We start from the raw sequence: 15,479 nt of genomic DNA on the forward strand, positions 1-15,479 counted from the left end.
AATAAAATAAAATTATGTATTTATTTATTCATGAGAGACAGAGAGAGAGAGAGAGGCAGAGACACACAGGCAGAGGGAGAAGCAGGCTCCATGCAGGGAGCCCGATGTGGGCCTCAATCCCAGGACTCCAGGATCAGTCCCTGAGCCGAAGGCAGATGTTCAACCACTGAGCCACCCAGGCATCCCAGCCAGACTTTTCCTAAAGGTAGAGAAAAGTGTTTGAGACAGGAAAACTAGTATGTACAGAAGCCTAGAGATGAGTGGCATTTGCTAAATGTAAAGACCTATATATAGTGTGGCTGGATCTCCTATGGAAGGGACTTGGAGCCAAGGTCCTGACCGAGGAGCAGGACTTTGGAAACTATGTGGAGGAGTCAGTGGCTTGTTCCCAGAGCCCTAAGGGAGTCTCTCAAGGTTTTGAGCGGAGGTGGTGAGCAGGACAAGGAGAAGACAGAAGTGAGACCACCCTCAGGAAGGAGGCCAGGCGGTTACCCAGGCTTGAGCTGGTGGGGGCCTGACATTGGGAGTGTGGACAAATGAACAAGTGCAAGCAGTGGGACCTGCCGGTAGACTGAGGGTAGGGCATGAAGAAGTTTGTCCCTCAGTGATGGATGAGGCTAGTGAGTTTATAAATGAGATGACAGTGATGTGTGCAAGATCACACAGCTGATCACAGCAATAGTGCTATTTGCCTTCCAGGATCTCAGTTCCATGCCCATTAATAATAATTTACAATCTTAACATTTCACCAAGTAATACTGTACAGAAGAGCCCATCATAATAATTGTATGTGATTTCTTACTTAATGGACCGTGTTTTGTTCCATTCCTTTAAAATCTCGTACAGAGGGATCCCTGGGTGGCGCAGCGGTTTAGTGCCTGCCTTTGGCCCAGGGCGTGATCCTGGAGACCCGGGATTGAATCCCACGTCGGGCTCCCGGTGCATGGAGCCTGCTTCTCCCTCTGCCTGTGTCTCTGCCTCTCTCTGTCTCTCTGTCTCTCTGTGTGACTATCATAAATAAATTTAAAAAAATTTAAAAAAAAAAAAATAAAATCTCGTACAGAAAGAAAGGAAACTTAGTGTCTTGGTTATACATTAAATTGTCACTTGGGAACATTTGTGTTGAGGTTCTCTGCAGTGTTAGGAGAGGGGATGTTCTAACAGATCAGTATTGCACCCCTGAAATGCCCCTGCTGCTCTGGAAGTGCAGGGCAGCAGCCCCAGGTTTGGACCTCCGGGATGGCTCCCGCTCTCCAGTGTGCCTCCCTGCAGGGGATGCCTACCTACACGTGCATTTTCATATATATTTCATTTCATTGAGGACCTGGGCTTCATTGAATTTTAAATGAAATGCTTTTGCTCTACAACAAGAAGTTTTTTGTCTCCCGATGAATAAGGACAAAGTTTATCATATGGAGGTGTGCCTCTGGATGAAGACTGTTTAGTGCCACCTGTCCAGAGTTCATGCTGCGTTATTGAGGTCTCATGCTGCCAGGATATGCCTTCTCTACAGATTCAAGAGCAAAACTACACTTGGGTTCTACCTAGCTCTTAGACACAGGTTTCCATTCTTTCCTTGGAGACACCTTGAAGGCTCTGCACACAGTCATTTTCTTGGGGAAACTGTGGGGGTCAGAGGCTGTCCCAGTGCCCTCGCCCTGCAGTTGAGGGATTAGAATCTAGGAACTAGTTAATGTCTGAACTATTCCTTATTGCCAAAGTGGATTTATCCGAGGTAGCTTGGAAATCTTCATTGAAACTTGCTACATCTGTTCATCTTTTCTTTTTAAATGTTGCAGTCTATGCAGCAAAACCAAGATCCTGATGTCTTTGCCCAACCTAAGGTGTTATCCAGTGCCATCCCGGTAAGGACTCCTTTTTTGTGAAGAACACATTCTATTTAAGCTCTTCTGCTGGGTTTGTGAAGTAAAACATTGTTGTTTGAGTGGAAACTGGTAGCTTTCAAGGCTAGAGCCCCCTTAGATGCCCCTCCTAGGCCAGGCTGCCCTGCTCCCCAGACAGAGTTCATTGCTGCAGTCCCTGTGAGCTTGCAGTCATCCTCTCTAGAATAATCCCTTCCCTGATCATACCGAGGGTAGGGTCAGCCAATGGGACTGGGTGCCTGCTCAGTGTTTGTCAGCTGAGAAGCATGTCAGCCTGGTTTCTGTGAGGAGGAAATACTCTTTGCCCTGCAAGAGCTATGATGCCCTGGTTAAGAATCACCATGGTGCTCAGGCTCCCAGGCCTGCATGCTCTGTCCCTTGCTTGTTCTCCCCTGCCCCACTTGGTAAAAGTTGTCCCCACCCCTCCATTACCTACCAGCCTTGAAGCACACACTTACTTTTTTCAGTTACTGAACTTTTACATTTACCTTTGAGCATTTATACCTCTCCTCAGGTCTCAGAACTTAAACTGCATCCAGCTCCTGATGGGTACTGTTAACTGGTCTTCCCTGTAGCTCATCCTGCTGCCTGGGGATCAGCAGGGCGCTCAGCCTTGGGCAGCAGCAGCACCAGAGACAAATGGAAGGTGCAGACCCCAAAAACCACACCCGTAGCCCTGTGGCTGTTTGTAAATGAAGAAGGGTGACAGGAGAAAGAAAAAGAGATGTCTGTTGATTACATCAAATGGATGGATGATTTTTTTTTTTTTTTTTTTTTTTTTTAAGATTTCATCTATTTATTTATGAGAGAGAGGCAGAGACATAGGCAGAGGGAGAAGCAGGCTCCATGCAGGGAGCCCGATGCTGGACTTGATCCCGGGACTCCAGGATCACACCCTGAGCTGAAGGCAGGCACTAAACCGCCGAGCCACCCAGGTGTCCCTGATGGAGGAATTATTAAAAATGCTGACTATTTCTGGTTTAGTATATTCTGATGGTTAGCTGCTATTAGCATAGAAGCACCTCTAAATGGAGGAAGGAGGTAGATGTTTTATTTGTAAGAAGCTGTATCCTGATACCCGTAGCAGAATGATAAGTATATTGGACACTACAAAAGAAACTAATGCTTCATGCAACTGGATTTTTTTTTTCAAGATCTTATTTATATATTTGAGAGAGAGCAGAGTGGGGAGGGGCAGAAAGAGAGGGAGAGGATCTCAAGCAGACTCTGCACTAAGTGTGGAGCCCAACTCAGGGCTCCATCTCACAACCCTAATATTACAACCTGAACCAAAACCAAGAATAGACATTCAACTGATTACAACCTGAGCCAAAACCAAGAATAGACATTCAACTGACACATCCAGGCACTCCTTTTCTTTTTCTTTTTCTTTTTTTATCTGAAGTAAAATTTTACTGCAGTGAAATACATATAAAATGCAGATTCTGTTTTATGAGTTTTAACAAACATAATATCCCTTGGGGTAACCATTCAATCAATATATGTAAGATTTCTATCACCCCAGAAAGTCCCTCATGCCCTCTTCCAATCATTTCCCTGCTCCCCATATAAAACTTTGCAGTTTTGGGGATCCCTCGGTGGCTCAGCGGTTTGGCGCCTGCCTTCGGCCCAGGGCGTAATCCTGGAGACCCGGGATCGAGTCCCACATCAGGCTTCCTGCATGGGATCTGCTCCCTCTGCCTGTGTCTCTGCCTCTCTCTCTCTCTCTCTCTCTGTGTCTCTCATGAATAAATAAATAAAATCTTTAAAAAAAAAACTTTGCATTTTTAATTTATCATAGGATTTTTTTTTTAAGATTTAATTTTTTATTTGAGAGAGAACATGCTTGTGTGCATGAGCAGGGATGGGACAGAGGGAGAAGGAGACTCCCCACTGAGCAGGGAGCCCAACGAAGGCCTCAAGGATCATGACCTGAGCCAAAGGCAGACGCTTAACCAACTAAGCCATGCAGACACCTCTTATCATAGGATTGTTCTTACTGTGCATACCCTGTGTGATCATACTTCTTTTGTGTGATGATCAGACTTGGCTTCCCAAGAAACAGACCCTTCATCCTTTAGCCGACAAGCTTCATTCATGACCATTGTTGCCCTGCAGGTCACAGGCCCCACACTGGTTACTGCAACAACCATGGCAGTGTCTTCAGTCCTGCTGTCCCCGAGTGTTTTCCAACAGACAGTCACAAGGTCCACAGACCTCGAGAGAAAAGCAAGCGCCCCTTCTCCACTGACTGTTGGAACATCAGAAAATCAGAGAAAGCCTTCCATTATTCTCAGCAAGTCCCAGCTCCAGGATACATTAATACATCTAATAAAGGTATGCAGACCATCCCAGCAGTTGAATCTGTAAACTTCTGTTCTTTAATTTTAAAAAACATAAATTCTTTTTAGAAAACCAGTTCATAAGGTGAATTGAAGACTAGCGGGACTGATGTTTCTCTCTTTCTGAGCATATACTCCCAATGGAAAAGTATCTGAATGAATTCCAAAATATTGATTGCAGCTGTCTCTGGGTGATGGGATTCTTTGGGTAGTTAGTTTTATAAATCATTTATACAGTAAGTTCTTCTGAGGTAAATGAAACATTACCATCTCTTCCAGAATGATTCCAGCTTCCTCAGTACACTTCACGAAGTCTACTTGCAGGTTCTGACCAAGAACAAAGACAACCACAACTTATGACTGGAGCAGAATAAATCCGAAGGCAGAATGTCGACCTCAGAAACGAATAGGCCTCATCATGGGAACTTCTAAACAGAACATTGAGTTTTGAGAATCCTGAAATTGAGCCTATGAGAAAGAGACTCATTCCTTAAGAATGTTTTCCAAGTGACGTTCTCAGTGATAATGGAGGTTTCACTGTGAAGCATCACCAGCAGACCTTTGTTTTGACAAAAACAAAACAAAACAAAAACAAAAAAAAAAAAACATTAAGTTGTGTGGGTGTTTTCATCAGCTGTAAGAAGGGATGTGAAATCAGGAGCCTGGTTTTCAGCTTGCTTTCACTCTCAAGGTCATAGGGAGGGGAGGGGTCACCAGCCTTGTAGCAGAGTTCAGCCCGCACCCCTTCCCCTGCTTCTCCCCCCTAGAAATTTGAGCCTTAGGCTGATAGTCAAGTTCTGAACAGAGCAGTAGTCAGCTCTATGCAAAGTAGCTTTGAGTTTTAAGGATCAGAGTTTAAGTTGGCAAATTAGGAATGATTTGTTCAAGTGAAGTATATTTTTATGAATGCCCCATTTGGGCCTTAAAAGTTCTGAAATTTCTCAATTGTGTTTTGTTTTGTTTTTTTAAGTGTCCCCAGAGCTGCCATGCTGCGGGCTCCCAGGGCAGTGATACCACGTGACTAGGGCCTCCTCCGGCTCTGTGATGGTATGGGAGTAGCATGTCACACCTTTGAAGCAAAGGCTGGGACTGGTAAAGACTGAATTTGATCAGAAACCTTCACTTTACGTTAAACTATTGAGTGGTTTCGAAAATGTTAAGTTTTGTGTGAAGTGTAGCCTTATTTTCCTTTTCTGTCTAAACACAGAAGTCATTGTTGATTGTTTTCCTTAACACTTGGCAAAAAGGACCAGTGGACCAATCTAGCAAAGCCATTCTGGTTCCATTCCTCGAGTCTACTGAGAGTAGTTTTAAAGCTATGCAGAAAAGGGAGCTGTTATTCATACTGCCCTTATTTTATTATAGAATATGGAGTTAAAAACAAAGTGTGAAATTCAGAACTTTACCAATGTATTCCTAGGCTGTGAGTACTTTTGCAGCCCAAAGTGTGAAAATATGTAAAGATGCTTTGTTATGCTGCTATTGACCTGCCATGATTTATATTTATTCTTTTATGGCATGTAATGGTGATTAGTAATATTTTAATGTAGACTTTGATTTATTTCAGCAATAGTAATTTTAAGATACTCTTTGAATGAAAGTGTCTTCGTTTCTATGATGCAGATCATTTTGTAGTATTTAACCAATTAAGATGCACTGCTTACTTTTCTGAGCACTATTTAATGATGGGGTAAAAACCCAGTTGGCTCAACCAGCTAGCATAAGGGTGAGCTGTGAATAATGCTGATGGATGTGGTGGTTCCTTGCGAACAGTCATTTAAGCTTTAATGGTAACTCAATCATAAATCGATAGATTTTTTTTTTTTTCCTAGCTGAGATTTTAGAAAATTACTTGTGAATTACATACTTGTTTTAGTTTGGTCTTAGTTTTTTTAGCATAAAGAATACTTTGTTTGATTGGCATTTGTTACTCTAAATATGCTTCCTGGGCAGCTTTTCTGCTTGTCAAATTTAGTGTCTTTTCTTGCTGTCTACGTAGTTATTTGTGAATTGTACAGAAGTCAGGGAAGCTTGTAATTTCTCTTACTCAATGGGGAAGAGTTCGTTGTCAAAGGTAGTGTGTGAATCCAGCAACCAAAAATGAATTGCTTGTACATCACCCAGGAAGGAAAATGTTGAAGTAAGATCCAGAGTGTTGCTGACACCAGGAGATGGTGTCGGGGGGAACCATGTGACTGTTCTCAGAAAACAGGTTTCATCACACCCCCAGTGAGGTTTCCATGGGCTTTGGTACATGGAAGAATCAAGGGATTCTTGTTGTAATAGACGTATGACTTGAAATGACTTGAGTATGTGTAATATTACAAGAGAGTTAAGAGAGAATATCCTAAAGAGGGTCTGTAATCAAATCTGTTAATTTTCACCCTTTAATCCAAGGAATGAACATGATAGAGAATCTATAAGTTTTCCTTAGTGGGAAAATAAACTTTGAAGTGCCCAAGTCATGGAGACTTGAAAAGGGTCAACCTGTTTCAACTCCCAAATTTACATATTCAAAGGATTTACTTAAAATTCAGAAGCCAGAAGTTCACCGTCACAATTACCAGAAGGTTCAGGCCAGAATGAGTCCCTGAAAAGTTGGGCCAAGCCTGACTAGTCACAGTCGGATGACCCTGGCCCGAAAGTCACAGTTCAGTTGCCTTACTCCTGGGTCAGACTTCCTATCCAGAACCTCATGCTAGCTTAGATTGCATGTTGCCATAGCTGCCGTGACTTTACCAGAACCTTTGTTTCAGACCTTAGTTGAATCAAAGTAGACACCAAAATACAGATGCTTCTTGCTAGGTTTTGCATTTAGGCCACCATGTCTCTGTGCACCACCCCAGCCCCAGTGGGTGGCCCTGCTCTTTTGTTGTATTTAACGTGATGTCTGGATGGACTCCTGCACCTCCCAAACAGCCTGTTCCTTCAGGGCAGAAACTCCTCAGCTTGCATCCTTCCAGAGATTTGTAAAGTGGGATTTTGAATCCTAAGTTTTCAAGTAAATGTCAGTGTCAGAAGAAGCATTTCTTACTATGTGCATGGGAATGTCCTCAGCTCACCTTCCAAGCCTTTGGGGTGGCCGTCACAGAGTGGTGTTTTGCAAAGAGCCCAAATTGACGGGTCCTTCTCTGCTGAAGGCCACACAGGCCATTTAGAATGTGTCTGGCCCAATTTTGCATGTCAAGCATCTGTTCTTTTTCTACCTATGTTACCTTGTAAAAATTATAAACCCTATCAAATCCTGTACTAGGTAAATATGTTTAAACCATGCAGCTTTATTACTCTCCCCACCCCCCACCTCGCCCCCAAGAATGTAGTTTGACGTTTTCACATTTGGGTAGAAGAGGCCATAACTGCCATTGTATTACTAATAATGCAACATGAAATTGAAGGTGCCTAACTGCTTACAAAACAAAATCAGCTGTCACACAGTAACTGGGCAAAACATAGAAGCAGGAATGAGAGGTGGGACAGACACAAGTGGGCCCAGTCCAAGTGAGTGAAGACCAGGAACCACAGGGATATATGTGTCCTGCATCCTTGCTGCAGATTTGCTGCTAAGCACATGTTTCTTTCTTACCTATCTTTGGTTTTCTTCAGTTGTGTTCAAAGTACCTTCTGGAACCTATAGTGCCCTGTGTTTTCAGGAGTTTAGAATGTTAAGATCTAAATCAAGTAAAGCAACTTACACCGGGCTTTTTTAAAGTTGCATTTGAGACCATTTCCCTCAAGGAGCCTGTTTTCCAGCAAATTCAGCAGGAGAGACGTGTGCAATGTTTCACTTGGTTTTCTATTTGACATCTTTATTTGAAATGCTAAGATGCAATATTGTTCACTTTGAAGGGGGAAAATGCAGAATTGTGTTTCCCTTTTATCTGTGTGATTCCTTAAGAAACGTGTTTTTAAAGTATGTATTCTAAATGGTTTTTATTCTGTATTACTGCTTTGGCCATGCGGCTCTCATGACTTTCAGTGTACCAGATCCTCAGCTCCCTGAAATATGGGGCTGGGAAGCTCTGGAATTACGGCAAGATTTTTGTTCCATGAGCGCAATACTACATCATTAACATTTTTAATGGTATGGATTTTATACCATCTGTGTATGTTTGCAAATATTAAGTTATTACATGTTTTCAAATGAGCATTTTTCATCCTAAATTTTATATGTTTGCAAATATATTTTTTTAATAAAATTTCAAAACCAAGTTTTAGCACCTACTAAATTTTAATTGTGTTTTTATTTAATTTATAGAAATGGAACTTCTAAATGAGTTGCTGTGCTTTGCCAGAGCCTCACACTGGTGAGATGGGGTAAGGTGAAAGAACAGAGCTTGCCAGAGAAGGCCCTTGTCTGCCTGTTTCCAGCCTGGGCCTTCCAGCTGTGCCGCACAGGCCGCACAGATCTCCGGGTCCGAAGCCCCTGAGTCCTGGTATCTGAATGACTGAGCACTTCCTCCCCTGGTAGCTAAACATCAAATGTGTAACTGCTGTAAGTGGACGGCTAAAGAACTTCATTTACGCTTCTGTGGTTTCCCCAAACAGAGGGGAATCACAGCCAAAAACACTGTTCTGTAAGAGAGTCTACGGTTCTGTGCCAGTTCCCACATCCATTCAATCCCTGCGTCTCGGGCTAGCACGTGCCAGGCATCTAGGATAACAAGGAAGAAAAGGAAGACGGAGGAAACTAAAATATGATCATTATGGGAAATAGAAAACTTTAAAGGGGAAAGGAATAGTTAATCATCTATCTCCCCAACAACTGTTGACATGCTAGTAATCCAAACAAAATTCTCTGTAAGATGTTTGTTATCCCTGCCTGCTCTCGTATGGCAGAACTTTAGCTAACTTGTGCTAAATGACTTTTTATACAGACACACAAGTCATCATTCCAGCTGCATGCTCATTCAGTACTTAGGGGCTGCTGTCCCCATTATTTTCCCGATCTACACAGCAAGCCATTTTGGGGAGAAAAAAGTTGAAGCCGAGAGTGACTGAGGCATACGCCAAAGGTTGCTAATTATTAAGCCAGCCTGGGGTCACAGAATTGAAACCAAACAGGCCGAAGAGCTAGTCTAAAATTCCTTTCTTGACTCGGCTGTCTCGATGATAGATGATCTGGATTGTTTATTATAGTTTCTTAGGTCTTGTCATCACTGTTTATTAAAAGCTAGCAGGGTCTGTTCATCTACTGGTTTACATGTCTGTTGGCACCTAGGAAACCAGGTAACTGGGTTCACTGGGAACTTCATGGGAAACGAAGGTCAGTGGGTCCTGACCAAGAGCTATAGCAGGTGGGTTGGAGCTTCCTCCGTTGTCTCTAACGACATTTTCATATACCGTTGTTGGATCCCGGTTCGTAGATCAGATACTGCTTTAAGAAAAAACCTGATGTTTGCGAAAGGGTTGTGTGCATAAGCCTGCTGAGGCTTCCAGGAAACTGTTTCAGAGGGCTATCCAGAACCAGCCTATGGATGAGAAGCTAGAAATCCATCAGCCATGCTGTCCCCATGAGGGAAGCCCACCTTTTGATGAATCTAGGTCCTTGGAAAGCAGAAGGGAAGAGCATCAAGAGACTCTCTCAAGCCCTAATGCTCACCTTACATGTCCACCTTTCAGACAGTACCTTTCGGGCCATCCATTACAGGCAATGTGAAAAGGCCTGGCAGGTTCCAAGATCCTCAACCTCAGACCTTGCAAGATGGAGTTAGGTGAGAGGACAGCGGCCAGGCTCCTGCATACTGGGCCTGTGGTGACCATGTGCCAGCCAAACAGCAGCCCCGGCAAGCCCTCTGCGTCTCCTCCAGATTCACCAGGCTCCTCCAGTAGCTTACAACTCCATGTGAGATGTCTCTTGTAACCAAGAGGTGGAATGGCTTTAAAGGAGCCGATACAAAGTCAGTGTGACAGTCCTCATGCTTGACAAAGCATCTCTTTCGGACAAGTAGGTAAATCTGAAGAGCGATTCCACAAGTATTCATAAATGACACTCATCATGTGCTGTGTGCTTTGTCTGCATTCTTATGTCAGCCTCTCCACAGCCTGGAGAGCCAGAGCTTGCTCAGAGCGCAGCCTCAGGAAAGGGCCACATGGTGACCCCGGCACACAGGACACCAGTGACTTCCTGTCATCCTGGGCAGGGGCAGAGGTACTGGCTCTGTGGTTAGATTGACGTCAGTCTGTGGGTCTGAAAAGGGCCCCAGAAGGCAGCTTTGGTCGACAGGAACTTTTCCTTGGGCCTCTGTCACTCCAGAAAAATGAGCCTGGCACTGCCTGAGCCCTGGCAAAGCCCAGGAAGGCGCCTTCCGCAAACCACCTCCCATTTGCTATAAAGGCTCAGAGTGTTGGCAGCGGCCCCCACCCTCCGGGTTTGAGGTTTGTAGGTTCCTGGAGCATTCTGAAGGGCATTTTGAAATGACAGAGGCATTGCTCTCCTGACAGGGCCATGAATTGGTTAAAAAACTGCTTCACTGGGCAGCCCAGGTGGCTCAGCGGTTTAGCGCCGCCTTTGGCCCAGGGCGTGATCCTGGAGACCTGGGATCAAGTCCCACATGGGGCTCCCTGCATGGGGCCTGCTTCTCCCTCTGCCTGTGTCTCTGCCTCTGTGTGTGTGTGTGTGTGTGTGTGTCTCTCATGAATAAATGAATAAAATATTTTTTTAAAAAGCTGCTTCACTGCCAGTTGCCCTCACAGATGTAGCTCTCTGAGGGCTTTCTCAGCCCTAGGCCAGAAGGACACAGATGTGGCTCTCAGAGGCACCTTGTCGGGACACCCTCCGAGCAGAGAAACTGAAGCCCATGGTAGGAGGTGGGTGCTTTGTCCCTCCACAGCCATTGCTGCTTAATGATAAAGTGTTTTAGAATTTAGAATTTGAAATGGGTTTATTGTGTTTAAAAAAAAAAAAGGAAAACAGGCCCAAAATGGAGTTACTTGTGTGAAGGCCCAAGATAGCAAATGAGGACTCAGTACCTAAACTACTTGCAGATTCAGCCTCTCCTGGAAGTGGAATTTTTTTTTATTTTTTAATGTCCACAAGGCTCATGAAGTTTGGTACATAGTGGTCTTTTTTTTTTTTTTAAGATTTTATTTATTCATGATAGAGGGCGGGGGGGGGGCGTGCAGAGACACAGGCAGAGGGAGAAGCAGGCTCCATGCCGGGAGCCTGACGTGGGACTTGATCCTAGGACTCCAGGATCACACCTCGGGCCAAAGGCAGGTGCCAAACCGCTGAGCCACGCAGGGATCCCCTGGAATTTTATTTTTAAAGATTTTATTAATTTATTTGAGAGAGAGCAAGGGAGGGGAAAGGCAGATGGAGAGGGAGAGGCAGACTCTCCATTAAGCAAGGCGCCCAACATGGGGCTCGATCCCAGGACCCCGGGATCACGACCCGAGCCGAAGGCAGACTCGTAACCAACTGAGTCATCCAGGCGCCCCTGGAAGTGGAATCATAAGCCAATGAGTGGACTTTCCTGATCAACACTGGGAAAGTAATCTTCATGGGAGACCCTGCCCTTCCTCCGTAGGAAAGTGACCTTGCCTGCAATAATCCTGTGTGACCTCTTTGTCCCTGCCTCTGCCTGTAAAAGCTTCCCACTTGGTACAGCTCCTCAGAGCTCCTTCTACCTGCTAGATGGGATGCTGCCCCCATTCATAACTCCTTGAGGAAAGCTAATGAGGTTTTCAAATGCACTCCACTGGAGTTTGTTTCTTAACAGATTTGGTGGTGGCAGTGGGATCTGGAGTGCACTTCCTACCAGCATTTTGGGGTGAGAAACACAGACATGGTACCCACAAACCCTGCTTTGAGTTTCCTGTCTTTCTTGCTGTTTCCAAGGGCCGTGGGTAAGCTCCTCCCAGTCCTGAGCTCTGCTCTCTTTGCGTTGAGCGCTTGGTCTAACTGGCTTTCCAGTACAGGGCAGCTCAGCCCGAGCTGCACATGATTCTGCCTGGAGCCAGGCACCCTAGCCTTCCAGACCCAAGCTCCCAGGCTTCTGAATGGAAAACCCCCAGCCCGTAGTTCAGTCTAGGAATCCTCTGACCGACCAAAGGGCCTTTCCACTCCAAAGAAGCTATTAAACAGTTACCTCTTAAAATAAGACCACCTGACGCTACAGGTGACACTCGCAAGGCATTTATCGCTCCTGGTCAAAGGCCAGCCTCAGGGTCAGAGTCACACTGTCCCTTCTTCTCCAAACCCTGGCCCCTGGTTATTGATCTTTGGGAGTAACTCTAGATCTTCTGAGGATGATATCTTTCGCACCCTCTTGGGCCTATGGGCTCATTCGATACTGCCAGAAATACTTGCCGCTTTGTCACCAACCTCAAGGTGCTTACTGCACACAGGCCAGGAAGCCTAGAGGAGGTGAGCTGGGGGGTGGGGGGAAGCGACTCTGTTGTGAAAGCCAGCTGAACAAGGAGATGGCAGGTTATTGTCCCAAAGAACCATGTTCCCAGGGCATGAACTTGGAGCTTCTTTTGTGTGAGCAGAAGGAGGGAACAGGAGGGTGCTGAACTGAAAAAGTGACTGGTGTCTAGACATCCAGGGAAGGTCCTGTAACTTCTCTGTGGCTATTCATTTGATCTTTGTGTACAGGAATCTGGTGGTGTCACCCCTGTAAATAATAAATACAGCATAGTCATTTCTGTACTTACTTCCTTATTTCTTGGAATGAGGCTGATTTCCAGTAAAAAGCACTTTTTACAAATTTCAGCTGTAAACAAAAATTCCTTTGATGATTAACATGCCTATATGCAGAACTAAGCAGAAGTTTCTAAGCTTTGAGTCAAGCAGCAAGGGGAATGGAAGCAACATGGAGCTAGACATGCTAAGTTTCTCCCTGTTACTGTTTGTTCAGGCTAAACAGTGACAAGATAGTCAAAAGAATTTTTAAGGAGCTCTGTGGTCAGAGGTTAGCCAGGTGGAGGGCTGATTGATATTCAGAGTCTGATAACTTTTTTTAAGCAGGCGTTCTCCCCTAAGTTAAATGCATCTGAGAGGAGAATAAAAACCTCCCAACACAGGTGGGTGGGTGGGTGCATCAGTCCTGTGACCCCACATAGACAGTAGCACAATTTTTTGAGGAAGTAAAAACAGCAGTACTTATATTACCAATCTAATGTTTACAGGACCCAGAGGGAAGGCTCCAGAAACAATTCAGAGTCCACCAATCCTTTTTACCAATCCTGAAACCTCACCTCTTTATCTCAAAAGGTTTGTCCCTGTGCCTTTGAGATGTGAAGGTCCCACCTGGCCTTCTCCATCTAGGTTTATGTGTGTCCAACATAAATGTAGGAGATGTGCGGGATTTTATACCTCCAGGTAGTATTCCCAAAATTAATTTGTAAAAGAGCTCTATTTAATTGGCTTAAAGAAAAGTAAGGGTTTATATAAATTAAGCTCTCAGAAACATAAGGGTGCCTGGCTTGCTCAGTCGGTTAAGCATCTATCTGTTGATTTCAGCCCAGGTCATGATCTCAGAGTTGTGATATTGAGCCCCACATGGGGCTCCGTGCTGGGCGCAGAGCCTGCATAAGTTCTCTCTCTCTCCCCCAGCCCTGCATGCCTTCTCTCTCTCTCTCTCGCTCAAAAATAAGAAATTTTTTTAAATTTTAAAAAGACATATAAGAGAAACTGAATCCAAACGAGTTTCTGGTTCACATGATCTGGGAAAATATTTGGTATTAAAGTTCGTTGGTTTAGTTAAAACAGGCATGTCTTTAGAGTTCTCAGCATTAAATATAATACGTTTTTTTCTACCTAAGTTTACTAAAGGTCAGATGTATTTGTATCAGTGTATGTTGCAAGTGTTCCAAAAAGTGTTGCATGAAATTGCTCAAGTGTGATATGTCCCGGCATAATGTTATTATCGTAATATCAGTTATTTTAAAATAATATGTGTCACAGAAATTTCCTTTTCAACTCTGTGATAGACTCATGGAATGTGCTCTAGAATATGGGTTTCTGACCCCTGGGTGGCGCAGCGGTTTGGCGCCTGCCTTTGGCCCGGGGCGCGATCCTGGAGACCCGGAATCGAGTCCCACATCGGGCTCCCGGTGCATGGAGCCTGCTTCTCCCTCTGCCTATGTCTCTGCCTCTCTCTCTCTCTCTCTCTCTCTCTCTCTCTCTGTGACTATCATAAATAAATAAAAATTTAGAATATGGGTTTCTGGAGTGTCCTGGGTGGCTCAGTCTGTTGAGTGCCTTCAGCTCTGGTCATGATCCCAGGGTCGTGGGATCGAGTCCCACATTGGGTCCTCTGCTCCATGGGGAGCCTGACTCTCCTTCTCTCTTTTCCCCTCACCCTGCTCATGCTCTCTCTCTCTCTCTCTCTCTCTCTCTCTCAAATAAATAAAATATTTTTAAAAATAGAATACAGGTTCCTGGTAACTTGAGGATCATAAAACTGAACTGGTAAGAATTTCCAGAAGGGATAGAAAACCTGGATCCAAGCAGAACAAGAGTTAATAACAGGAGACTGACGGAACTGGTGGGCATGGTTACAGTTGTTATGACACTCCTGTAATTGGACTGAGTCCTAAATGCTTCTGATTTCCTCTATCTGGTTCCCCGTCACCAAACTACTGTTTTGTTTCCAGCTTTCTCCCAGTCTTCAAATTTGGAATCACCAAAAACAAAGACTGTCCTTATATCTCCTTAGAAGGGAGGTCCTCCTCACCACCCTAATGTCCCATTAGGGACATTTATTTTTTTAAGATTTTATTTATTCATGAGAGACACAGAGAGAGGCAGAGACATAGGCAGAGGGAGAAGCAGGCTCCCTGAAGGGAGCCTGATGTGGGACTAGATCCCAGGATCCCGGGATCACGACCCGAGCCAAAGGCAGACACTCAACCCCTGAGCCACCCAGGCACCCCAGAACATTTTTTTAAGGTTAAAAAAAAACTTTTTAGAAAAGTGATCTCTAGACCCAGCATGGGGCTTGAATTTACACCCCCAAGATCAAGATTATTCCCGCTACCTACTAAGCCAGCCAAGCATCCTGCCTTGGGCACACTTCTCACAGCTGAAGGAGGCTCCACCTGTCACCTGGTCCTGTATGAACCTTGTTATCTTCCAGGCCGTGGATAAAGGGGAGTAAACTTTCAGACTGCTGGATCTGTCATCAAAAACTCTGACCTGCCCGTGAGATTAGAGAACCCCATGGTCTGTTTCCCTGTCTCTGGTTAGCCACCCCCAAACTTAGGGAGCATTGTGTCCATGCTCTGTGCAAAAAAAAAGGGACACAAGGTG

General features: G+C 44.7%; 1 protein-coding gene across 2 annotated transcripts in view; it reads left to right on the forward strand.

Annotated features, from left to right (window-relative positions):
* DCP1A (decapping mRNA 1A) overlaps positions 1–8,451 on the forward strand; it is a 64,124-nt gene extending 55,673 nt beyond the window's left edge. Inside the window, exons 8-10 of one of the 2 annotated variants that reach the window (XM_038566167.1) lie at positions 1,800–1,865; positions 4,002–4,220; positions 4,505–8,451. In XM_038566167.1, coding sequence (XP_038422095.1) covers positions 1,800–1,865; positions 4,002–4,220; positions 4,505–4,585 — 366 coding nt within the window. In that variant the 3' untranslated portion in view covers positions 4,586–8,451. The remainder of the gene's footprint in view (positions 1–1,799; positions 1,866–4,001; positions 4,221–4,504) is intronic. The other variant, XM_038566168.1, reaches the window with a different exon arrangement.
* Positions 8,452–15,479: the final 7,028 nt, after the last annotated feature.

The sequence above is a fragment of the Canis lupus genome, chromosome 20 (genome assembly GCF_011100685.1).
Source record: "Canis lupus familiaris isolate Mischka breed German Shepherd chromosome 20, alternate assembly UU_Cfam_GSD_1.0, whole genome shotgun sequence".
In the NCBI taxonomy this organism is placed as follows: domain Eukaryota; kingdom Metazoa; phylum Chordata; class Mammalia; order Carnivora; family Canidae; genus Canis; species Canis lupus.